Raw genomic sequence first — 27,944 nt, forward strand, 5'->3', positions numbered from 1 at the left:
TCAATAGAGGAATGTTCCAAAGTTGGCCAAGCCATTCCGTTTGAACTCGTTGCCCTTTATGGAGACGAACATCTCCTGCTCCATCAGGCCCTCGTCAGCCTGGGTGGAAACGGGCTCTTTGTTGCGGCTCAGCTGTCGGACCAGTTGTAGTTTCCTGGTCGACGTGGCGACCAGTTCACGCCTGATGGCGCTGTTTCCTTCTGTGGTGGACCCGGACGACACTTCAGGTGTGCTGCAACCGGCTGAGGTAGAGGAGGAGGTGGTGGTGGTGGAGTCTGACGTCAGAGTGGAAGACGTCTTGGAGGAGGGACATTCTTCTGCTGGAGGATCTGCTCGGTCTGTGCTCTCCTCTCCAGACACGTCTTTGGTTGCCGGTTTAGCTTCTACTTTTGCAGAGTCGTCCGGAGAAGAGGCAGGAAAAGTACAAAATCATTCAAATATTGTGATCGTGTATTAACACATGTTACTCCCCCCTGGAACCTGGGGGTCGTCTCCGGACCCCACTTTGGCCACACATTCTCATAATATAATTCGGTTTAGTTGTGCGAATGCGAGGTGTGAAGTTGCCACATTCTTGCATATTTAATTGATACGTTTGCGCTCACGCTTAGTCCACGTCTGTCCACGGGACATGATGTCCAAGCTGCATAATAATGCCTCCTCCATCTCCCCGTGTTTATTAATTCTACAAGTTCAACTCATAATGTAACCGCAGGACTCCCGCAAAATTGCGGCGCAGGCGTTAGCCTATTTATCTGCGGTCAGAAACGGGCGATCAAAAAATTAAACCAGCAGCAGCCGGCGGGAATCTTGCAATAAACCAGACAGCAAATACTTTAGCAAGATATGAATATCTACGAAGAGTCAGAGTCTCTCTCTCTCTCTTCCATTTGGACATGATTTGGCACAGAGAGCGAGAGAGAGAGAGAGAGCGAGAGAGAGCAAGCAAGGGCGAGAGACCCACAAATAGGCCTATATTATATTAGGCCTAAGCAACTCCTCACAAATAATACACTAAACGCGATCGAGGGAGCGGTGATCAGAAATTAAATCAATGAGGGGAGGGGGCGGCCAGCATGGGCCTTAGGCTAATGGTCAGAAATCTAATAAGTGCGGACGGTCTGGAGGGGGATTTAACCTTTTATATATAACTATGGATTTAACCCGCACATGGCTCTAGTCTATATACCTTTTATTCTATTGTTTAGTACTAGAAGCTCTTCGGGCGGCCCAGCGTCTAGTCGGCGACCTGGCCAACTCGGAACAATGTAAATAGGGAATGAATGCCCCGCCCTTTAATGCAAACCCCATTATACCTGTTTTTTACCTGGTCATAGGACCCGTTTTGACCATCTGTCTGCCTGTGTCCATTTATGCCCATATATGGAGATATTTGTATCTGTCTGTCTGTCTGTCGGCGTCCATTTTATGTCCGTATATGGAGATCACTGCAGTTATAGTTCTGGGTCCATTTTATGCCCATGCATATATGGAGATATCTGTCTATCTGCGTCCATTTTATGCCCATATATGGAGTATCTGTCTGTGCCTCCAACTGTGTTGCAGACACAGTGCCGGTTCCCCCTTTAATGCAAACCTCATTATACCTGTTGTCATAGGACCCGTTTTGAACATCTGTTTGCCTGTGTCCATTTATGCCCATATATGGAGATATCTGTATCTGTCTGTCTGTCTGTCTGTCTGTCGGCGTCCATTTTATGTCCATATATGGAGATCACTGCAGTTATAGTTCTGGGTCCATTTTATGCCCATATATGGAGATATCTGTCTATCTGCGTCCATTTTATGCCCATATATGGAGTATCTGTCTGTGCCTCCAACTGTGTTGCAGACACAGTGCCGGTTCCCCCTTTAATGCAAACCTCATTATACCTGTTGTCATAGGACCCGTTTTGAACATCTGTTTGCCTGTGTCCATTTATGCCCATATATGGAGATATCTGTATCTGTCTGTCTGTCTGTCTGTCGGCGTCCATTTTATGTCCATATATGGAGATCACTGCAGTTATAGTTCTGGGTCCATTTTATGCCCATATATGGAGATATCTGTCTATCTGCGTCCATTTTATGCCCATATATGGAGTATCTGTCTGTGCCTCCAACTGTGTTGCAGACACAGTGCCGGTTCCCCCTTTAATGCAAACCTCATTATACCTGTTGTCATAGGACCCGTTTTGAACATCTGTTTGCCTGTGTCCATTTATGCCCATATATGGAGATATCTGTATCTGTCTGTCTGCGTCCATTTTATGCCCATATATGGAGATCTTTGACCATCTGTTTGCCTCTGTCCATTTATGTCCATATATGGAGATATCTGGCTATCTGCGTCCATTTTATGCCCATAGGACCCGTTTTGAACATCTGTTTGCCTGTGTCCATTTATGCCCATATATGGAGATATCTGTATCTGTCTGTCTGTCTGTCTGTCGGCGTCCATTTTATGTCCATATATGGAGATCACTGCAGTTATAGTTCTGGGTCCATTTTATGCCCATATATGGAGATATCTGTCTATCTGCGTCCATTTTATGCCCATATATGGAGTATCTGTCTGTGCCTCCAACTGTGTTGCAGACACAGTGCCGGTTCCCCCTTTAATGCAAACCTCATTATACCTGTTGTCATAGGACCCGTTTTGAACATCTGTTTGCCTGTGTCCATTTATGCCCATATATGGAGATATCTGTATCTGTCTGTCTGTCGGCGTCCATTTTATGTCCATATATGGAGATCACTGCAGTTATAGTTCTGGGTCCATTTTACGCCCATATATGGAGATATCTGTCTATCTGCGTCCATTTTATGCCCATATATGGAGTATCTGTCTGTGCCTCCAACTGTGTTGCAGACACAGTGCCGGTTCCCCCTTTAATGCAAACCTCATTATACCTGTTGTCATAGGACCCGTTTTGAACATCTGTTTGCCTGTGTCCATTTATGCCCATATATGGAGATATCTGTATCTGTCTGTCTGCGTCCATTTTATGCCCATATATGGAGATCTTTGACCATCTGTTTGCCTCTGTCCATTTATGTCCATATATGGAGATATCTGGCTATCTGCGTCCATTTTATGCCCATAGGACCCGTTTTGAACATCTGTTTGCCTGTGTCCATTTATGCCCATATATGGAGATATCTGTATCTGTCTGTCTGTCTGTCTGTCGGCGTCCATTTTATGTCCATATATGGAGATCACTGCAGTTATAGTTCTGGGTCCATTTTATGCCCATATATGGAGATATCTGTCTATCTGCGTCCATTTTATGCCCATATATGGAGTATCTGTCTGTGCCTCCAACTGTGTTGCAGACACAGTGCCGGTTCCCCCTTTAATGCAAACCTCATTATACCTGTTGTCATAGGACCCGTTTTGAACATCTGTTTGCCTGTGTCCATTTATGCCCATATATGGAGATATCTGTATCTGTCTGTCTGCGTCCATTTTATGCCCATATATGGAGATCTTTGACCATCTGTTTGCCTCTGTCCATTTATGTCCATATATGGAGATATCTGGCTATCTGCGTCCATTTTATGCCCATATATGGATATATGGAGATCACTGCAGTTATAGTTCTGGGTCCATTTTATGCCCATATATGGAGATATCTGTCTATGGAGAACGCGCGTGCCCGTGGGACGAACGGTTCTCGAGATACGCGGATTACCTACATACATACACACTCACAGAGATTTTTTGTTGACTCATGTGGCGTACGTGATGTCAGAGCCTTTTATGAAGTGATGTCACAATGAGTCAGAGCTTTCGCCGATTTCCTCAGAAACAGCCTGATGTCAACAATCAACCCCGCATAAGGAGATTCCGAACGTTTCGCGCCGGTTCGGGAAAACCGCGCGTCGGGTCGGGTCGAGAACGCGCGTGCCCGTGGGACGAACGGTTCTCGAGATACGCGGATTACCTACATACATACACACTCACAGAGATTTTTTGTTGACTCATGTGGCGTACGTGATGTCAGAGCCTTTTATGAAGTGATGTCACAATGAGTCAGAGCTTTCGCCGATTTCCTCAGAAACAGCCTGATTTTTTGTTGACTCATGTGGCGTACGTGATGTCAGAGCCTTTTATGAAGTGATGTCACAATGAGTCAGAGCTTTCGCCGATTTCCTCAGAAACAGCCTGATGTCAACAATCAACCCCGCATAAGGAGATTCCGAACGTTTCGCGCCGGTTCGGGAAAACCGCGCGTCGGGTCGGGTCGAGACCCGGCACTGCACTCCGTGCCGCGGCGGGGAACGCGCGTGCCGAATCTGAAGCCGGTGGGACGAACGGTTCTCGAGATACGCGGATTACAAACACACACACACGCACGCAGAGACTTCTCGCATTTATAGATAGATTACAATGGCATTGGCCACAATATTTGCATATAAATACCCCCCACAGAGGCTGACATTCCAGAGTATGGACGAACAACATCTCACTTTTTCACTGAAGCTATTCCTCACAAAAACATAAGTAAAGTGCTTGTAATAATTTTTTTGGTGATCATTAGAATGTCTAGAACATGTACATATATTATTATTGTGAGAAATATCCCCCATATGTAAATTAGAGCATGATTTATGGCTATAAAACCTTACAAACTTTTTTTTTTAAACATTACATTTTCCTCTGATTAGGACTCCTACAACACCATCTGATTTTTTTCATTTCTTTTTTGGCAAGTAGAAATTAATTCGGGCCTTACAGGGTTAATTAAGGTACAGAATCAGAGTGTGGTTGATGTGTGGAGGGTCTCACCTCCAGTCTTGTTCGGAGGCGTCTGACTCTTCTCATCTTCTGCAGCGTCGTTGCGTTTGACCAGGATCACACCGTAGCCCTCGTTGTTGTGGATCACGTTGTTCTCCATAGTGATGCGAGGCATTACATCCAGCACATCAGCAAAGTCCTAAAGTGTGAGATCTGATTAGAGATGGCCAGAAAAGCTATTCATCGTCTATCAATGATCTTAAAATGGATTGCAAAAATCTGAATTTTGGCACAATATTTTTGATTAACCCCTTACTCTGTAGCGTCCCAATTTTCGGCATGTCATAATAGGGTAAAATGTGGCAAAAATAGGCTAACATTTGGCAAAAATAGTGGATTTGCAACACATCACAGAAGACGAGTGCAGACCCCTAATGGAGGTCAACATGGCTCCTTGCTTCTTTTTTCTCTTGACACCAAATCTCTTCGCCAGAAATATCGGCCATCATGTTGTGAGCTTTTAGATCTGCTATTTTCATAGAGTATATGTTTGCCTATTCTGACATGCCTAGAATAGGGCAGCTTGGGTTCATATAAGTTAATGTAAACATACAGTATTATTGTTTTGTCTCCGAGAGAGAGAGAGAGAGATCCAGGCAGTGTGCGTGTGTTATTTTCATGTGTGCGTGCTCACCTTGATGAGGATTCCTTCCTTACAGTGGTGGATGCCGTTCCCTACCAGACTGCAAACACTTCCAGGATACACCTCCACACCCGCCCCCTGCAGCAACACAGTATGCACTACCATTACAACACCACAAAGCATCTTAAAAAATGCATATTTTATGCATTCTCCCTATTTTATAGCTGACATGTCAGTCCGTTTCATTCTTTTGTTATTAGACATTTCCTGACCTGGGCACTTTCAGTTCATGTGAAATGCATTGCACTGACTTTTAATGTTTGTTTGATTGATTGGTCATTGGTTGACAAGCACCCAGTGGGGCGTGATAATCTGGCCATTTGGCTCCACAAGCTCGGAAATGCGTTGCAACTCATTTTGAGCTATTAGATCGTAAAAAAAAAAAAAAGATGTTCTATTATCACTAAGATCTTAGCGTTTTGTCAATTATTTGAGGGCCCACTTGCAACACCCTTGTGGGCCCACAGGTTGAGAATCTGTGTACTAAGACCAAGCCCCCAGAACGGCTTGTAAATATTGAAGCCAAAGCTGGAAATGCAGGCGGGGGGGGAAATACATGCACAAGCAAAAGAGCGCGCCGGTGGGGTCTGCTATGGGGTTCAATGGACGTCGTTTGACGTTCGTGATGGTCGTGATGTAAGACGTTTCCAGATGATCCAATTCCCCCACAATGCACCTGGATTCTGCTACTTCCGCATGCTTCAAAACGCCACTGAGTAACTTGCATTGAAATGAATAGCTGGGGGCGGGGCTATCCGTTCTCTAATATACCGTATATATACTCTATGATTAAGACAGTCACCTTGGAGCCGTAGATGTCACACATGTTCATGGTGAGTTGTGCTGAGCTGCGGACGATCACACCAGTGGTGTTACACTGCAGCACACAGTTCTCCATCTGCAGTCTCCCCTGACGCACACCTGGAGGAGAGGACAACGTCGAAACATTAAACATTCAGATTTATTGCAGCAGTGGTGCACACAAGGCACACCAATAGCCATAACAGTATTCATAGCAACAACTGTAGATATAAAAGTTCACAAGCTAGTGAGCTTGTAGAAGTGCCATTTTTGAAAATGTGTAATAACCATGCACAAAATACTGATATAGTGAAAATTAAAAAATAATTAATATACTTTTGTATAATTGTTTAGCGTCAATGTCGAGTGGAAACCTCATGTCCAAAATCTTTTAATTCTCAGGATTCAAATAAATGAAATATCAAAAATAGCAGATCGACAAGCTCAAAATGCGTCTCGAGCTTGTGGATCTGCTACTTTTTGATACTTTGTGTGACGCTGTAGTAATGATCAAGTAAGGCATTCATTTATGGAGAAGAAAAAGTTAAGAGTATGGAGAGTTTCTGCCAGACCGCAACTAAATATTGCAATAACGTGTGGTTGTCACAAAATCAATCACACATGGACATGTCTCACGGTACACCAGTGTGCCTCGACATACTGTTTAGGAACCACTGTTTAGATACTACAGTGAACAAGCACAGGAAAGAGACAATATTCAGTACTAGTAGGTCATGAGCTCAATTTAAAGCTATGACATCCCTACTACATGTTAAATGTTCCAAATATTTAATCAATCAGTTTGGCCTTACGGTCTGAAATAAACATGACCATTATTGACTGTGCCCATAGCCATAATATCCATCTTTCATAGTCATCTTCATTAGAACAAAGAGGAATGTGAATTCCGCAAGTAAATAGAGGCTCAAAGTGAAGCAGGGCAGGTTGAACTTTAACCCCAGCAGGATGCTTGGTTTGTTTTAGTTACTTAATAAATATAACTTTTTGCCATTTTAACAGCATCTCCCTTGTTTTTTGTTGTTTTTGTTTGTTGTGGCTCCGGGAATCCTAGGCCACGGTCGTAATAACACCCACAGCAACAAAGACCTTTAGGCTGGGTCCAGTTGATCCCATTCCACCATCTCTACCCACTGACACATGACTGCCGCTTCCTTTAATTGAGCCAGAACCTGCTGTTGATGCTGAATTGTTGATTTTGTCCTCTGAACAGTCAGCAGGGATAACAGAGTACACAGGGAGGCTTTACTGTGGATCAACTTTACTATTGATCACAACTGAAGCAGCAAAGCCATTAAGGTTGAATCTAAAATGTGTGTCTTCAATGTTTTTTAGGTCAAGGACCCCGTAGCTAAGAGTACGATGAAGCAGGGACCACACAGACAGGCACTACATATTGTATAACCTTTTTCATAGATTTCATGGTTTAGTTTGACAGCACTATCATCAGTGTATGTTTACTTGGAACCCTAACCCTCATTATTTAGTAAACTTGACCTTTGGCTCTGTACTTGGTCTACTCTTTTTTTCCCTCTACACCAAACCTCTGTGCTGAAAATAGCCCATCTACAAGCACACAACACCTAGCACTCCAAGGCGTTGTGAGCTTGTAGATCAGATTTTTGGCTAAAGTTCTCCTCAGAATAGGGATGCTAGGGTTCAAATGGTTAAGGTAAAATAATAAGTTCCTGTTTTGGGCATGTCAGTATTGTCAAGAGTTTTCATGACATTTCAAAAATTGTAAACAAGATCACAACGCTTTAAAATGTTTGTCCTTGGCTGTGAATTCAAAGGCCTGTTGTAATAGTGTCCACTGCAGACTCACACAGAATGCCTTCGATGGCGTCGTGCTCAATGAACTTGATGTTGGAGATCTTGACGTCGGCTCCCATGGACTCCACAAATGAGTCTCCTTTGTTTTTCTTCTCAATCACCACTTCATCACTCAGCCCGAAGCCTTGACCAGACAGAAGGACACATCAGAACACTGTTTCCCCAAACAGCAAGTAGAGTAAATATCCACTTTTTTTACATTTCCTACATATTTCTTTATTAAGATTTCAAGATTTTTAAAAGTTTAAGGCAAAAAAAGACAAACGTCTAATTTCTCTTTTGGGTCGTGAGCTAAAAGTCTGGGAAACACTGCATTATAAAGAAATATACAGTGACCAGTCTGGTTTGAAATGAGGGTTAATTTAAAGACAACTCTGATGTTTTAGTCACTGTAGATCACATAGTAGCCTCAGTGCCCAGGCTTTTATTTTCATTACCAGATAGAGATCTACGCCATGTGAACATTTCAGATCAGCAAAATATACTGTTTATATCTGTTGAGTGTGTGTGTGTGTGTGTGTGTGTGTGTGTGTGTGTGTGTGTGTGTGTGTGTGTGTGTGTGTGTAGCCAGGTATCAAAGGTTTCTTCAGTAGAAAGGACTGAGTGTTTCATTGTGGTGGCTGCACTAATTGAGCCGTTCCTCTCCTCTCCCGCTGTTTCACTAAACCCCCCCCCCCCCTCCCATCTCAACTCACAGCACTTCTCTGATATCACACTCTCTGTGATGGAGGGAGAGACCCAGGGAGATAGTCTCTATTTTATGAGTGTGACAGAAGTTAAATTCAAAGCCACACTTTTAAAAAGGCATTAATGCAAAGAAATAAGCTCTTAGTTCCATATTGAACTAGATAAACTTGATTCCACATTGGACTAGCTGCTGAACCTAGTTCCATGTTGGACTAGTTGAACGTACGAGATGTGTGGGCCACATATGCAAGACTACAGAAAGCTCCACCGGCTGCGTCAGTCACGTCACACTTTTGCCCCTATCTCTGCCACCGTTGGCCCTATCAATGCCATAATTTGCACACACACTCCTTGGATGGCAAATCACAACCTCCGCCCCTGATTTCTCACATGGCCCTCTTCTAGCGCCACTATCAGGCCGATTCTTGCAAAATATATTTTTGGACACTGCTCCTACAGATTTTGGCCTAAAATCACGCAAAGCGGTAAACAGTATCTCTAAAGTCATGTCATCAACATGGATCTGTCCCATTTCCAATATTCCCAACTGATCGCCTACGACTGCCTTCTAAAGTTTGTGTATGCGACGTGATGGTCGCTTATCTCCCGATTAGGGAGTCTTACTGGAAATAATTGTATATTCTCAACCCCTACACTACAGTAACAGAAGGGATGTTCATATGCAATATACTTCATAACCTTGCTTTCAATTACATCAATCTCATTCTGTGCTCACACACAGTGGTAAACATTTTGCTGCCTGCTCCAAACGCCATGACAAACACTTGTTTGACCAAGAAATTCTGAATTGTATCAATTAGAAAACAGACGGAATAGGGATAGTCTGATAACAAATATGTTTCCATGCTTTCTTTTCTTTTTTACATACTTATCCAGACCTGGAAATTACTCAAATCAAATTCCATACTTTTCCAGGAACCCTGTGAATACAGTGAAATGTATAAAGGGACCATCAGTGTCGGGTGCACTGCACACACACTCGGTACACGACGGAAGAATCTCTACTCTACTAAGTTGTTCATATGCATGCCAATGATATTAATATTACCCTATAGTGATTCCAAGCTCAATAGAAACTACCGTGTTTCTTTTTTCTGGAAAGTTAAAATGCTAAAATATAAGCCACTGTTCTTGCATTGCTAATAATAACAATAATAATAATAATCTTGAAATCTTGTTTGAAATGACCAACCGGCCTACCAATGATGTCCCTGGTAGGCAGGTATCTGAACTTTCCACAGCCTGAGACAGAGCGAGCGAGAAGATGGAAACGGTGCCATGTTATAATGAGCATTAGTGAGGACCAATTCCATAAAGATGGGTTGAAAATGGCTGACGCGGCCCTTTAAGACTCAAAGCCACATACCTTCTATTGTGATGGAGTCTGGTAAGAAGATGGAGCTGGAGACGCAGTAGTGCCCCGGCAGAATAATGACCGCGTCGCCCTGGAAACACGCACCTATGGCCAGCACCGGGTCACTGTGGAACTGCATGGGACACACGTGTTTGGGGAGGGGGTTACTTACTATACGTACGACATCCCAGTGACTAGGGCTGTCACAATTATTACATAATAATCGTCTAATCGCGATTATTTGACATAATCGTGATTATTTTTCATAATCGTCATAATCGTTTCCATGTCGAAAAATGTTCATACCCGTATTTTCCGGACTATAAGGCGCACCGGACTATAAGGCGCACTGTCAATGAATGGTCTATTTTCGAACTGTTTTCATATATAAGGCGCACCGGACTATAAGGCGCACATAATAGACGCTACCTTTGCGTTATGCATCCAACAGATGGAGCTGTGCTAAAGGGAATGTCAACGTCAATGAATGATCCATATATAAGACGCACTGGACTATAAGGCGCACTGTAGCTTTTTGAGAAAATTAAAGGCTTTTAAGTGCGCCTTATAGTCCGGAAAATACGGTATATATTTTTTTAATGTAAAAAAATAGTGGAAATAGCCGATCTACAAGCTCATGCGACGCGTTGTGAGCTTGTAGATCGGCTATTTCCACTATCAATGTTATTTTTTTAAGTATAAAGTTGTCAAATATGTCAGTAATTTCATTGTATATTTAGGTTAGGTGTCATATCTACCATGTGCAACTTCAAAGCCTAAAAGCCAAACATAAATGTCATTGTCAACGACAAAGACGCAATTACATCGTTAATCGCAATTATGAGTGACAAATAATCGTCATGTAAAATGTCATAATCGTGACAGCCCTACCAGTGACTTCATTTATCCACGCCCTTATTCTGCTAACCACTAATATAACCTTTTAGCAGGGGTTGACAGCAAGGTCTCAGAGGCACTTGCCGTCGGGCAAGTACAGGTCATGTTTTACTTGCCCAAAGGTCATGCCTACTTGCCCGAAAAGTAAATCCCATTATAAAACAATAGGTAAGATTTTAATTACTGCTCAATTTAACACTTATTTATTTACTTTCAGGGGCTGTGCGATGAAAATGTCATACTGTACCTCAGTACTTACAAATCCAAATACCAAATATCTACATAGCCATATTTTACATTTTTAAGTGTAACAACAGTAAAAACAGCACATTATAGGTAATCAGTGCTCTTATTTTACATACCACAGACCAGAAGACAGAGTGCGCTGGCCACGTTCAGGCATTTAGGCAGATATGTCTTGTTGTGTTTATAGGCAGTTCAAAGCGGATCAGAGCAACGCAGAATATTCCATGATATTTCAAAGATTAGTAAAAGCACTCAAAGCGTGGCAGGGAAGGCCCAATGTCTAAAAACAATGTTGGCAGTAAATGAGTTGGAGGGGAGCCAAGACCTCACTTAGATTTTTGAGCAGTGCAAACCACTCCTACATTTCACTCTGTTTTAGTATGGTAAATGAGTACAGATCTCCATGTATGGAGATCCATGCTCATATTATATATAAAGTAACTGAACAGAACGGCCCATACAAGGAGATATGCACGTGTGTTGTGCTTTCACCGCTCACTTCACACTTATCTTTTTTACTTATGTCATATCTGCACTGGGCAATTTCTGTTTACAAAACAGACAATTATGGCTAAGTAAAACTATCATCATGACGGTGTAGTCGGAGGACTTGGGGAGATAGAATGGTAATTTCGTGCTAATCGGTCTAAAAGCGCCAAATCTTACACAGATGTAGCCCAGGGCATGCTGTAATAGCTAGGGCGCCCGAGTCGGCGACCTTCGGGGTCGCCACAGCGGCCAAATCAAGTTGGGCTCCCATCGACTTTCTATATACACTACGTATACTACAGGAGGAAAAAGAATTTGCTTTAAGTAGCATGTGAGGGGTCTAACTAGGGGTTTGACATGATTCTGAATCCATTGCAAGCATTTGTTTTGCACAAAAAACTGACCCACAAAACGATGGTTTAGTGATAATAGTGATGAGTCATCACTTTTCAGTTTTGTGGGCGTTTTCTGGGGCCATTTGAAGCCCAAGGAATGTTTTTTTTGCTTGCAATGGATTCAGCATCATGACAAACCCCTAGTTAGACCCCTCACATCCTACTTAAAGCAGATTTTCTTCTGTATAGAAAGTCGATGGGAGCCCAACTTGATTTGGCCGCTGTGGCGAACCCGAAGGTCGCTGACTCGGGCGCTCTAGCTAAATCATTAGAGCATGCCCTGGGCTACATCTGTGCAAAATTTGGCGCTTTTAGACTGACTAGCACGAAAAAACCCTAAGGCCCCCGACTAGGTGACAATCCTATAGTTCCTAACGTCCTACCTGTATTTCAGTGTGTTCATCAGAGCAGATGGGTTGCAGTCTGTCCTGAAGGAGGGACAGCAGCTGTGTTGCGGTGGTGGAGGCCGTGACCACGTGGACCACCCGGCCCCCAGACTCCCTGGGCCCCCGCGTCTGGATGCACTGCTGCCTGTTGATGCCCTGGTAGCCCAGCACATACCTGGTATAGACGGTGGTGGAAGAAGTCAAATAAAATCTCACGGCTGAATACTGTTGTACAGCCAAGTCCTAATGTGCGATTTGTGAAACAGTGTGAAAGGAGCCACCCACACACAATAGCACCGTTTCTAAACAATTCAATAACACAATATGTAAAATGATTGTGTTTTAGTCATAATTATCGTTCCCGCGGTTCTACATACTGCCAACCAGGTGAAGAAATCACAGATTGAGGCCTTTTTCTTATATGAACTATGTGAGACCATTATGGTTTTATGGAAGATGATTTAGAACGGGTACACATTATTGTGTATCACTATTTTATGCTTTAACTATTGAAAAATAGCAGATATACAAGCTCACAGCACGCCATCGAGTGCCGCGCTTCGAGCCTGTAGATCTGCTATTTTTGAAAAATCGTGAAAATTATAATTTTTACCCGATTCTATAAGTGTCTTTTGAATCCTTCTAAGGTTTTTGGAAAAACCTATGTTTCTATGTCAGCAATCTGGCTAGCCATCGTCTAAAAAAAGGTCCTTTTCACTTCAACTGGAGCTCAGTTAGCCTGTTCTTGAGAGACTACTATGTCAGTGGTTCTCAAACCTTTTCATGTGAAGGACCCCCAAAATATTTATTTCGCCACGGACCCCCATCTCAAAATATTTAGTTCCAGGGACCACCCAGAAGCAAAATTTGAGTTTCAAACATTCGCTTAGAAAATACATATATTCAAAGATTTGCACGTAATGTTTTTGTTTAGGGACTGCAATTGTTTCATTATAATACACGAACACAGGATTTTTTTTAACTTTTTTTGGCATCTAGTGTTAGGTATGGCTATATTATCACTACAGATATGCTCTAAAAGTGTGAAAAAACTTATTTTTGATTTCACTAGGTCTTTAAGTGGTAAATGTATGTTTTGTAATAATAATCAACAATCTACAAACTAACATTAGTAGTAAATAATAAGGTTTTCAAATAAATGCAGTGGAATAAATGCACTAAGTTACTTTTTCACCACTGCTGGTATAGGTAGTATAAGGACGCACACACACACACACACACAGACCAAGCATATTAGTCAAAAAGAGGTAGTCATTATAGACGCTTTCATTCTTCAAACAGTAACTCCGCTGACATACCATCCTTTGTCAGTTTGTAACTATTGCCATGGAAACCGACAAACTATCGGAGAAACAGATCTTGGTTTGCTAACTAGCTAGCCAACAAAAAGTGTCTGAACAAATGTATTTCATTATTCTTTTATCATTATTTAACGGATATTGCCATTTATTATTATTTGCTTGTGGTTTTCACATGTCTCCTAGCAACAATAGACTGAAATACCAATAATGATATAGCAGTCATTTAACACTTAAACATTATATACGGCATATCAGACATGGGTTTTTGAGCATAATAAGGCCCATAAGCCTTGAAGTGCAGTAATGGAGCGTGGTGTCTCTTCTCAAGGTGAAATGGGTGCCAGGTGTTTCCAAAGGGTGGGACAATGCAGAGTGCAGACCATTTTTGTCTGCATACTACTCTGACAATGTTATGTTAATATTGTCTGCCCGAGGACTTTGAATTTGTTTTTCAAAAGGAAACTTTGAGAACCACTGCTTTAATGCACATTTTCACAGTGGGGTCCAGGGACCCTATGGGTTCCTTGAGGGGGTTCCAAATGGACCCTTACAGGTCTGAAACTCTAGAGTTATGGGGGCCCTTGAAATGAAAAAGTTTCAGAAGTGGTGGCATAATAATTGACATTGACGTTTTTAGTCTTAAAACTTTTCCTTTGGCAGTAAATGGTCTGATTTGCATTCAGTTGTGCTTGATGTCTGTCTGGTCTGGTTATGAGCTGCTTCTCAGACTGTGGGCAGTCAAGGCCTCTTCTTTTTCAAAGCTACAGTAAAAAAAGAAAGATATCTTTTGGCATGATTCAACCTTCTCTCTCTCTTCAAGAGGTTCTGGGGGTGTATGTACCCATCAGAGCACAGACTGCTATTCAATCATCTTCTTCCTATTACGTCTATCTTGTTGGATGACTGGATGGCATTTTAACCACTCAAACCCCTAGCGTAGCCATTCTGGGGTGACGAATAGGCACAAAATCTTAGATTTAACAGGGTTTTTTGAAGCAGCAAAATGTTGGTGTGACACGTTCCGCAAGATTGTACTAATAACAATACAACAAAATAGTAATATTGATTGTACTGGATGTAAAAAAATAAATACAAATAAAATGTATTTATTTTTTTAAAGGTGAAAGGTGGGCAGGATGAATACAGAAAGAGACAACCCCCACTCCCTGGAGGGGACACGGTATCAAACATACATGGCTGTCCAGCAGAAACCTTTTATCTTCATATTTTCATACTTTGTACTACTACAGTGTCACACAAAAGTATGGAAAAAAATAGCAGATCTACAGGCTCACAGCACATCTTGACATTATTATTTAGCCAATGAAAAGTATTAACAAGAGTTTGTGACTAAATATAAGCAACAATGGAACCACCGGAGGTTCCACCCACCGCCCCGCACACATTTCCTGAAAAGTAAGAGGTTTGGATAGGGCTGTCACGATATGACATTTTTCATGACGATTAATTGTCACTCAAATAATTGGCGATTAACGATTTAATTGTGTTTTTGTCGTTGATAATTACATTTCTGTTTGGCTTTTAGGCTTTGAAGTTGTACACGGTAGATATGACACATAACCCAAATATACAAAGACATTACTGACATATTTGACAACTTTATACTTAAAAAATCGAACCTCTGTTCGAAGTGGAGCTGTGTGTGTGTGTGTGTGTGTGTGTGTGTGTGTGTGTTTGTGTGTGTGTGTGTGTGTGTGTGTATTGCAGTTGATGCTCAGGGCAGGCTAGACTCAACAGCACCTCTCTGGTCACCCAGGATCATGTGTACCGATTTTTGTGACATTTGAAGAAAATATGTAGGAAAAGGAGCAAAAAGTGTGTTTTGGAGAAAATTCAAGATGGCGGAAAATCTATCCTGGCACAAATGGGCGTGGCCTATATGGGGAGATGCGTCTTGACCCAAGGAATCCAGGGAAAAAAGAATTTTAATTTTCCGATCAACGGTTCAAGAGTTACGGGGCAAAACGTAAAGTGGGCCGTTATAGCGCCACCATGAGGCCGAGTGATGTAATTATTTTTCGATTCATTCTTAAAATCATTATGAATCTCCTCTCCGAGGTTTGAAACTGTAGCTCCTATGGTTTACGAGAGAAAAATACTTGAAAGTGATTTCTTGCATTGTCCCATTATAAGTCAATGGGGACAATTAAGCGTCGTTTTTTGCCGATTACGTCGGCATGGTAAGGCGGATCGGAACGAAAGGTAATAGAACACCATTCCCGGCCGAGCCGCACATTTTGATGTATATATTGCGCGAGTGGCGTAAATGGTGCGGCACTAGTTACGCGCCGAAGTTTAGGCTACACGGACGGACGGACGGATGGAGACAGACCCACACACACGGCCACGTATAGGGAGCTTGTGTTCCACACAGCTCCAAAAAGAACATTGATAGTGGAAATAGCCGATCTACAAGCTCACAACGCGCCACGACGCGTTGTGAGCTTGTAGATCTGCTATTTCCACCATTTTTGACCTTTTTTTTTTAAATATATGAACATTTTTCAACATGGAAACGATTATGACGATTATGAAAAATAATCACGATTATGTCCAAAAATCACGATTAGACGATTATGTAATAATTGTGACAGCCCTACGCACACATTTCCTGAAAAGTAAGAGGTTTCGACATACAAGGTTTTTCCACCCGACGGTGACGACATGCAATTCTTTTCCTACCGTATCAGTGGATTCTCAATGATGCGCAGCTTGCGTCTGAGGGTCTCCATCTGTTCGTAGAGCCTGAGGCCCTCCACCATGGACACGTTGTCCAGCTCCGACTCAGAGTCGCTGTTGAGGTCGTTGCGCAGCGCCGAGAACTCGTGGAAGCGCTGGGAGCAGCGCGACAGCAGGGAATGGTACTCTGCTACCAGGCCCGTAGGCACGCGGTCCTCCAGGATGTCATAGTACCTGTTGGTGTGGTGTGGGTAGAAGAGGGTTCAGGATTAAAGCTAAATACAATGTCACAACTGAAATGACTTTGTAAGGCCAAGTCCTAATCTGTGATCTGTGAAACAGCATGAAATGATCTTTTCCTAAACAATAAACACACTATGTAGGATAACTATGTAATGTTTAGGTATTATTGTATAAACCTGTTCCTGCAACATAGAGCCAACCAGTTGAAGAAATCACAGACTGAGGCTTTAACCTTTGATTTTGTGAAATGTCCAAGATCATTCCGCCAGGGCTAGGAGCGTTGAGTTGTGACGGCGACAAAATATTAACCGGGGCGAATTGGGCAGTGTCACGTCGGCAGTGGAGCACCCTTCTTTAATTAGAAATGGAACGTTCCCTGCGTTGACACAGACGTGACACCCGCCTGCTGCAGTGGAGCCCTGGCGTTAGGGTTTGCGGAAGATGCTTCTGAACATGGATTATATTGCTAGTTTGACTACTTCAATTAATATTTAATAGTAAAATGGCTAACAACCGAATATAGCCGATCTACAAGCTCACAACATGTCACGCTGCAACGTGTAGATTTGTGTAGAGCTTGTAGATTGCCTATTTTTAGTGCGCAGCATGCTTCCAAATGACTGAAATCAGTTGTGGTGACTGAGAACTTTAATGATCCATGGAAGCAGTGAAGAGGCCCTGTCACAATTATTAACCAAATCGCCTGATCACAATTATTTCAGGCAATACAAATCATTAGAACAATGGTTTCCATTCATCTGTATAAAAACAGTTGGGGAGGAAATTAACAGATTTCTTTTCCATCTTTTTTTCTTAGTCGTCCACGCTCTTTCAACCACTTTCAACCTGGTATCTCTATTTTGGGCAACAAATCTGAAAAACTTTGACAAATGTTCAAACCGACCTAAGCTCACAATGTGTCACAATATGTTGGGAGCTTATTGTGGCTATCAAAAAAGAAGCAAGAAAAAAAAGAAGCCTAATACTGTACTTGTACTTATTTGTTCTGTTTATCATTGGTGCAGGTCTATTGTAATTGATTTATTGGCTTTGTATATGCAAGTTATTTGTCATATTTTTTTGAAAGCCTAAAAGGCAAATACAGTACAAATGTCATTTTTATTTATACGTTTCAATATCCAATGTCAAAAACACAATTAAATAAAATCACACAATTATTTCGATGACAATTAACCGTCAACTAAAGGTTTCATGATGGCAACTGCCCTAGCAGCGAGGACCAAGACGAACGTTCAGAGCAGTGGAGAGAGGCTGTGTGTGACAAGCAGAAAAGAAGGCTATGACAGGAAAAGTAAAAGGGGGAGACAAAAAAATAATCAAATGAATAGCAGATTTAAATGAAAAGTGACAAGAGGGAACAGAATGCTCAGGGAAGAGAGAAAGGAGTGATGAGAGGAACACAAGATCAGAAGTGAAATAACTGGAAGGCAAGATGAATTATCTCATCCCAGTGTAGAGCACATAGTACCTATACAGGGGTTGACACTAAGGTCTCAGAGGCACTTGCCCATCGGGCAAGTACAGGTCATGTTCTACTTGCCCGAAGGTAATGCCCACTTGCCCGAAAAGTAAATCGTCCTTTATAAAATGATAGGTACGATTTTAATTACCGCTCAATTTAACACTTATTTCTTTACTTTCTGGGCCTGTGCGATAAAATGTCATACCTCAATACCTCCAAATCCAAATACCAAATACTTTAGCTATGATTGAATATGTCTATGGGTTCACACTTGTTATTTTTTATTTTTAAATGTAGCAACAGTAAAAACAGCACATTATAGGTAAATAGTGCTCTTATTTTACATTCCACAGACCAGAAGACACAGCGCACTGGCCACGTTCAGGTGTTTAGACAGATATCTCATGTTTATAGACATTTGTGTCCCCTCTCAAATGAGCACTTGCCCTGTCGGGCAACCTGAAAGCCAACTTCACCTGCCCTGACGTTTTATTTACCTGCCGGGGGCAGGTGGGCAAGCCTTAGTGTCAATGCCTGCCTATAGCAGGAGTCTAGGAGAAGCAGGGGAGGGTTAGGGTTAGGGCCCCCCCCCCCCCCCCACTACATATTGTAATAGATTCATACATTTCATAGAAGCTTCAAATTAACAATGTTTTTTGTTTTAGCTTTTCTATTAATGTATTGGATTCATGCTAATGTGTATTTCACACATTTAACCACTTAAACCAGGGGTGGGCAACTTTGATGATGGAGAGGCCCGGGCCACCATATTTCCACACTCACTCCAGTGGGCCACATAACATTGCATATTTACTGTCGAGCGAAAACCTCTTCTCCAGAAACGTGTTTCAGCAAAAATAGCAGATCTACAAGCTCAAAATGCAGCGTGATGCGACGCGTTGTGAGCTTGTAGATCTGCCATTTCCACTATTTTTAAAATGTTTGACTTTGAACACAAACATTTTTCAACATGTAAACAATTATCACTAAATAATTGCGATTATGTCAAATAATTGCAATTAGACGATTATGTAATAATTGTGACAGCCCTACCCAGGCCGCCAGTTGTCCATGTATGACTTAACGCTTCAACACTTGGTAAACTTCGTTTCACCGAAAACAGCTGATCTACAAGCTCAAAGCGCGTTGCAGCACGGCACATTGTAAGCTTGTAGATCTTCCATTTTTGGCAAATAGCAATGAATATTGCAAGGGTTCAGGTGGTTAATGCGGCGGCGCCCCTGAAGTAACTCTGAGGACCCCCTATATAGGGGTCCTGGACCCCCTGTTGAAGACCCACCATGACCTATAGTGTGACTTGAAGCGTTCAAACTGAGCATCACAGGTTTTATGGGAAGTTCACATCTAGAAGATCACCAGCCTTAGTAAGCATTATGTCATCACCCCACGACCTATAGCACCAACATCTGAAAGACGTGCATTAAAAAAAAATAATAATAAATAAATTGCAGAATCATATTCTTGCTCTCCTAGTGCATAGTGCCCTCAAGTGGTCAAAATGTAAAACTACAGCTCTAACTGCCTAATCCCTGTGTTGTTTTACAATTAGTAAAATGGGAGTGAACTGCAGCAACTTGACTGCATTCTACAGATGTCTGGTCTATGCATGAATAGTTTGGCAGCAGATTGGGGCAGGACTTAAGCGTCCACTTTTTAGCCCTCAGATCAGCACACAAATACACTCACAGTCTGAGGCGAGGCTCCAGGCAACGGACAAAGTAGTCGAACTCGTCATCCTCGTCCTCTTCGTCCCACTTCCTCCAGATGTGCTTGCAGAAAAACCTGTGGATAAGAGAAAATGGATGCGATTACATTGTCTATTCTGCTGCAGACCCCAGATCTCTTCCTCGTGATGGAAATGGGCCAACAAAGTACATAACGTCTCGTGTATATAAACTCAGATCATGGTGGTTTAATGGGTACTCTCTGGGTTAAATTGAGGTCCAGGAACCCCCAGAGGTCCTTGAGGGGGTTCCAGGGGGGTCCTCAGCTAAACGATAGATCTTCAGGAATTAAATGAACCCTTGCTGGTCTGTAATTCTGAGAGCGTACAAAATGAACCAAATGGATAAGTGTTCATTTGGTTCCATTTGTACACTCCGTCTGAAGTTAAAATTACACTGAGAATTGGGGTACCAGAGATAAACATAGTATCCGATGGGGTCCGTGGCCTAATGCATATCAAACTGGGGGTCTTTGAAATGAAAAAAGGTCGACAATCACTGATATACTGTAAACTACTAACTAACTGTTGTTAGACTTTGTCAGTAACTGCTTACAACTTTGTCAGATTATAGCCTTTTGGTCTAATTAGGCATTTACAGTCCATCGCATTTTTGGATATACTGCATATTTATCTGTAATGATGAATGACAACATCACTGTTTTTCTCCATATATGTATAGCACTGCATTGGACTCACGTAATACATTGATGCTTACCAAACTAGTTAACAATGAGAAACCGTTTTCAATTACCTTGCTTACTATAAATCGCTCTGGATCAAGAGTATCTGCTAAATGCCTACATTGTGGCAATTAGGCGTACAATTTCGGCATTTAGCTCTGAAATCAGAGTATGATGGCATGAACCCTAGTCAAGAAAATGATTTAGTCCGTAAGAAAATAGGATACCAAGTAAACATCAAACCTAGCATCTGTCTGGACAACATGCTTATCTAATTAACATTCTTAGCATTTGTGTTAACATGCTCTGCAAAATGTAACAGATGAACCACTAGGCAAAAGCCAACTCTGAGTCGAATAAACGAGAAAGCAACAAATACTGTCTCCTTACATGACAGATGGCAAGTGAGCAGTGACTATAATACTGTAAGCCGTCCGTCCGTCCGTCCGTCCGTCCGTCCGTCCGTCCGTCCGTCCGTCCGTCCGTCCGTGTGTGTCTGTGTGTGTGTGTGTGTGTGTGTGTGTGTGTGTGTGTGTCTCTGTCTGTCTGTCTCACAGAACATGACTCATTCCAGCTCACAAAAAAGGGAGCTCTGAATTTGTTTCTTAAAGTTCATGTTTTGCCCTGCTAGCTAGAGCACAGGGCTTCAAGTTGTTGCTCAGTTCACTACAAAAAGAAAAAGAAAACGGTGGCTCAGAATCAAGTGACCTGCATATTTCAGCGAGTATAACCACATTAAACCCCAGCCTATTACTGATGACATTTAGGTGTGTCTGCTGATATCTAAATTCAATGAAAGGAGTTTCGGAGGCAAAATGAAGAATGCTCAAATAAATGTTGAAAACATACATTCTGTAATATGGATGGGATAATGAAAATTACATTTCCCGATTATTGTGGCCAAAATAGTTGCGATTAACGATATTGTCACAATAATCAACATTAAAACACTTAAATGTACACCTGTATTAACCATTTCCCCAGCATCTATATTCTGGGGTTGGCCAAAAATAGATGATCTACAATACAAGCTGACAATGCGTCAAACATTTTTGGAGAAGAGATTCATTGTAGGGTGTAAAAGTACGCTCTTTGCAGGTCCGTTTTAACTGAGTATTGAGGGTTTTAAGTGGTACTAGTGGATATGCAGCTCAGCTAGTAAAATTACGTATGATGGAGGACAATTTCACAATAAATATTTTATCATTTCTGCGATACGGTTATTGTGAGCGTTTTTTAATGGATGTATATGATTTTTGAATTCAAAAATAGCAGATCTGCAAGCTTGTACATCATCTATTTTTTTTTTTTTTTTTTTATCTTAAAATGTTTTAAATCTTCTGACTTCTGGGGGTCCCTGGCACAAAGCATTTTCAGATGGGGGTTTGGGCTAGGTGTCCTTGCCACAAAAAAGTTAGAGAACTATTGATTTGAAAGGCATTTGTAAAAGAGCCTCAAGTCTTTAAAGGTTTAAGCGCAGGGTATTGAAAGTCAAACTGAAAGTGAAAACCAGAGGCAGTAGAGCCGGTTTGTCCAGCATGTCCACACATCACACAACCTGATTACCGACCGTCTCATTGTCAGATGAAACCCAGGCAAATACTACACTGATCTAAAACAATGATTATAATCTTTTGAATTTCAAGGACACGCTGTTTGATATGCCCCCCACCCCCGTAGATTTTCTTTTTTTATTGAGGTGTTATCAGTTCAGTCTGTCATTTCTATTATTGTCAATTAAAGCCTCAATATGTCACTTGTATAATTTATACATTTAATTTTGTAGAAAATGTTACTGCAGTATGTAACTTTTGTTGTACTGTATGAATACAGAGTAATTTTGTTCAATCTGTATGGTAGACTAATGTTAATAGAATACAAATTTACAATTGAGGTGATTGTATTTGTCTCCTTTCTCTTCTATTGAGACATTCAGATCATAAAGGTCATGTCTCACCTAGACATATTCTGGCCTGAAGGTCATGATTCAATTTATCCCCTGAGCAAGAAGGTCAGCTCTATTAGCTCAATGGTAAAAATTACAGCACTTGCGCAGGAAACCAGATTTAACACAAAAGCAGATTCTTCAATTGTTGTTTGCACAATTAGACTGAATGTATGATGAAAGCACCACAAAGGATTAGGCTTTTATTCTTATTTGATTTAATATGCATGATAATCAGCCACTTCCCAGTGTTAACTTCAACTTAACTTGTAGAATTGCTCCCATGAACACCTATTGCCATCTAGTGGTAAAAATAAATAACAATGCATGAAGAATGCATCATTATGGAGAGAGAAAATGAAATGAAAATAAATTGTGGGCCTGATAATATTTAGTTAATAACCCTTAACCTCTTACATAATTAATGTTGTATTAATCAATTTGGGGGCTTGAATATGTTTAATATATTTTTATATATGTATTTGATATTATACTTAATGGTAATCTTTCCATCACCATCTATCTATTAAACCAGCAAACTCACTCACTCACGCTCTAACGCTCTAACGCTCACGCTTATCTACGTTTATCTGTTCACTCGCTTCAGCAACTGATCCCAAAGTTCACATGGTATTGGCCATTAGCATTATACCAACGGTGACGGAGCCCGAATTTCATTTCTCTCTCTCTCTCTCTGATGTGTGTCTCATCTTCCAACGGGTATGGAAAAACTATGTGGAGCAAGCGCGCATTCATCCCCATACCTAAATTTGCTGTTAAATTATTTGTATCCATCATAAATATACACTCCTCCATGAGCTGCTCCTTACATTATGATGCTCCCACATATTCTCACGCACGCGCACCAGTTACAGTAACTTTCCCCACAACCCACACTCTGCACATATTTTGGAGCACATATCTTCGAACGGGTAAGGTCTAGTAATAATCTATTGTCATTTATCTACATACTTGAATGTTGACTGCTATCCACAACTTTCCAACATCCCATCGTGCATTGCGCAGAATGTGCAGCTAGCTTCCGGCGCCGCAGCCGATAGTGATCTACAAGCTCACAACGGTTGCATCTGCGACGCGACGTGAGCTTGTATGTCTGCTGTTAACCGGAAGTGTCCCGCAAATAATGCTACAGTAAATTCTCGCGGAAACAGGTGGATAATGCTAAATCACATTGGTATTGTATAATCCTCTCCCCAAAAATAACATAACCAGCCATTTGGTTCATATTCATACTAGCAAGTTACACCCAGATGAGTTGTCACAATTATGATGAAATTTGCCATGACGATTAACAATTCATTAATTAATTCATTCATTGTTTTTTGGCGTTTTACACTGGGATAAAAAAAAAAAGGGGAAAAAAAATCTGTTTTTGCTTTTGGGCTTTGAAATTACACAGGACAGATATGACAAATAACCTAAATATGCACAGATAATAGTACCATTTATTAACTTTATACAAAATGTAATAGTGGAAATAGCCAATCTACAAGCTCACAACGCATCGCGACGCGTTGTGAGCTTGTAGATTGGCAATTTCCACTATTTTGTATAATGCTTGCAAATATATGAAACATTTTCAACCTGGAAACGATTATGACAATTATGCAAAACAATTGCGAGTATCTCAAATAATTGCGGTAAGGCGATTATGTAATTATTGTGACAGGCCTAGGCCATACCTGAGATGTTCAATGGAGAGGGCCGTCTGGTCAAACTCCCCAGACTCATCATAGACCACCTGCAGCTCGTGCAGGGCCACCTTGTGTTGTGTGGCCTCCAGCAGCACCCTGATGGACTCCTCGTTCAGCTCACAGCCCCTGGCCTCAAACTGGACGGGCAGCACCAGCTTCACGTTGGCCTTCAGTTCTTTGTAGTCCACGTCTTCAACCTGAGGACAACATAGGGGTGGGCGATATGGAAAAATACAATATCACAATATTTTCCCAAGCTGTATACACGATTTTATCACGATTCTTTTTCACGTTGGTTTTGATGGTTAATTTTCAAGTTACTTGACAAAAACTAGACTCTCTGGGTTCCTTTTGGGAGGTCTAAATTGAACTTTACAAGTATGTAACTCTGACAGTATACAAATGAAACCAAATGGACCCATTTGGTTTCATTTGTATAAGTGGAGACCTTGACATTTTAAAGTTTGAGAACTACTGATTTAGGGTTCAGGTTTAAATTGAATTCTGCAATGAATCTCTGTATTAACGATTCAACAACAGTATTTTTTACAAGGCTCCCTCAATTGTATCACAATACATACGTTATCTCTGAAAAGGCATATCGTGGAGACATTGTATCGTCTCCACGATAATCATCACCATATCGCCCACCCCTAGGACAACACCAACAACATTCAGATGATGGACGCTTCTGTATGGCTGGATAGTAACTTAGTGGATACGCTTCAAGAACCATAGCGAAGCCATGACTAACTGCCAATAAGAATAGCACACTTTGTTTGTTAACACTTAGAACAACGTTTCAAAGTGATTTACATAATAAGCAAGTCTTTTGCACACCTACAAGGAGGAGAAGAACAAAGGAGGGCCCCAATGCACTTAAGAAAAAACTCCTGCACCCGGTTTTCAAATGCAATTAGAAAGATTTAATGGGAATACCGGTACTCCCATTAAACCTTTTTAATTGCAGACAGAGTTTCTTCTTAAAAGTGATTTACATAAAACATGAATACAAATAAAATAAGCAACAGAAAAATAAAAAAGAACTGCTAAGGCACTGTGTGGAATTAGCTGCCATGGCAATTTTCGATAACCGGGTTTCCCCAGAGGTCGCTTCTTCTCCTTTTTTCACGCCATGCGAGATTGTAGACATGCCATTTCCGCTGAATGTTTACCTATTCATACGCAGAATAGTATTCAGAATAGTACCAATCAGACCACACGGTTAAGCAGTGAGGTCACTCTCAGTGACAGTTCAGTGCACAGCACAGACACTTCTAACGCAGCTAAGTTGCTATATACTGTAACCCATAGGGGACGCGGAGACATGGCAGCTGACCATTCAGTGCAAGCTTATCAGCGCCTCAGTCCTTTTTAAATGGGGGCCAAATGCGTCCCGTGGACAAATGTTATACAGCCCGTGGCTTCATTCCTAAATTGTATTATGAACGGCCCGCCAAACAAGAATATTTTCTCAGAGTATAATTTGTCAGGAGGATTGTTCCGTTATCTCATTCTGAAGGGGTCAAAGAAAGCTATTTTATTGCTTTTTTTTTTTACCTTGCACATCTGGTTACATTTGGTAATGTGGAGTTATGTGAGTTATGTGTTTTGTTCAGAGCAGACACCTGACAAAAGACCATTGATATTAAATATTGATGATGATGATGATGATAGCTAAATAAAATCGTTTAAATGAGGCATATTATGGTCTGAGAAAGTACATCATGTCAGGAGATAGTCGCCCTTTGTTGTTTTAATATCTTCTAATGTGGCCCCCTTTGAAAAAGGTTTGGACATCCCTGCCCTAGGGCAAATAAAGGCTGCTTTTCTTATGGAATATACTGGTTTGGATGCACACTCACTTCTACTAGAACATCAAAGACTTGAGTAGACCACAGGGCTTGCCAGTCGCATGGCTCCACAACCTTCTCCAGGTACTCACTTATGAAGGCCCACACCTCTGATGTTTTGCAATCACCTGTACTCAAGAGCACAAGCAACACTCACATACATTCAGTACATACATGGATCAGCAGAAGAAATATACTGGGCCAAAACAATGTGCCATGAAATCTCAAAGTGCCCTTGAAATTGTCAGCTGAAATCATTTGGGACCCCACTTTGTGGGATTCACCAAGATCTGTTTAACCAGCAGATGTACAAGCTCACAAGTCGCATTGTGAAGCATTGTGAGCTTGTAGATCTGATATTTTCAAAAGGTCTTGAGAAGAACTTGGAATATTTAACAAGTCTTATATGGGGGTCCCTCACATAATCTTTTCAGATTGGAGTCCACAGCCAAATACATATACAGTACATTTTGGGGGTGGGATTCAGCTCTTATTTACAGTTCTATTTACAGGTAGCTTGTGCTTCAGAATGATGTTATGAGCTTATGACAGACGGTCTTATCTTACCGAGCATATAGTCTTGGTAAGCCTTGAACCTCTCATAGAAAAGAAGGTTGTTTGTCTGGAAGACGTCAGGCAGTGTTGAGTTGCTGCCAACATTGCGCTCAGCTCTTAGCAACCGAGCTGGCGTTTCAATGGTGAAGTAGTCTGTACCACTGTCATCATCTTCATCCTCCTCTCCTGCATCGCTTCTATCAGCACTCTCAGAAAGGACTGTAGAGAAAGACAATAAAGAAATAATCAAAATGGAGGGGGGAAACATGTCATGTCAGCTGACGTGTGTGTGCTAGGAAGTTATGTATGGATGCATTTGGAGTTTCTATAGATTCTATGTACATTATGTCTTCACCTTGTGTGTTTTAATGGTTGTTTATGCGCTTCTATGATGAACAGGCAGTGTGAAAGCAAATTAATGTACTACTTTAGTGTTTGTAGATTTAGATTTGTATTACTAAAACAACATAGCCACTTCAGCCCTATGTATGTTTTGGCCATTTGAAAATAGCAGATCTATTGTGAGCTTGTAGATCTGCTATTTTCAAAATATTTGTATTACATAATACACTTGAAAAGTTGTGAAACAGGACATTCTGTAGTGTCATGTTTCAGGGCTAGACATTCTGCACAATTACTTTCTAGGCTACTTTTGGTACTTTAAGTACATTTTGAAACCAATATACTTTCATACTTTTACTCTCAATTACAATTTGAATTCCAGACTTTTACTTATAACAGAGTATTTATGCAATGCAGTATTGATAACATGTGTGTGAGTACGTTTTCCACCACTGCAAAACCGACGCCATGTAGTGAAGTTATGAGTTAAAAAACAACAAAAAAACGTTGTTGTTGGTCAAGTGAAACAACAAGGTACAGAAGAACCAGGCAGATGTAAACTAGCACGAAGAGACGGTTGTAATAATTGAAAGACTGGTAGGCGAGGTTAGTAATAATAAACCATACTGGAAATAAACCAGACCTTGCGCGGCTCCCAACGCGTTTTGCTGCTCTTCCACAGCCTCGTAGTTTTCTGTCTCCAGCTCAACGTTAACGTATGAGTCCATGTTAAACGCCATGACTTCTGTCGCCATCGTCTCTGGGGCCATGAAACAGATCTGCCGGGG

At 41.4% G+C, this 27,944-nt stretch overlaps 1 protein-coding gene across 1 annotated transcript; it reads right to left on the reverse strand.

Moving 5' to 3' along the window:
- Positions 1-27,911, reverse strand: shcbp1 (SHC SH2-domain binding protein 1; the record flags this gene model as incomplete). Its single annotated transcript, XM_080730172.1, has 13 exons — positions 1-386; positions 4,793-4,940; positions 5,436-5,522; positions 6,247-6,365; positions 8,089-8,220; positions 10,171-10,291; positions 12,569-12,746; positions 16,597-16,827; positions 20,027-20,122; positions 24,395-24,603; positions 26,272-26,387; positions 26,827-27,033; positions 27,800-27,911. 13 exons carry the CDS (start codon positions 27,909-27,911, stop codon positions 1-3), a joined length of 2,142 nt encoding a protein of 713 aa, XP_080586298.1.
- Between the last annotated feature and the right edge of the window lie 33 nt (positions 27,912-27,944).

The sequence above is a fragment of the Nannobrachium achirus genome, assembly GCF_963921795.1.
Source record: "Nannobrachium achirus genome assembly, chromosome: 7".
Taxonomy (NCBI): domain Eukaryota; kingdom Metazoa; phylum Chordata; class Actinopteri; order Myctophiformes; family Myctophidae; genus Nannobrachium; species Nannobrachium achirus.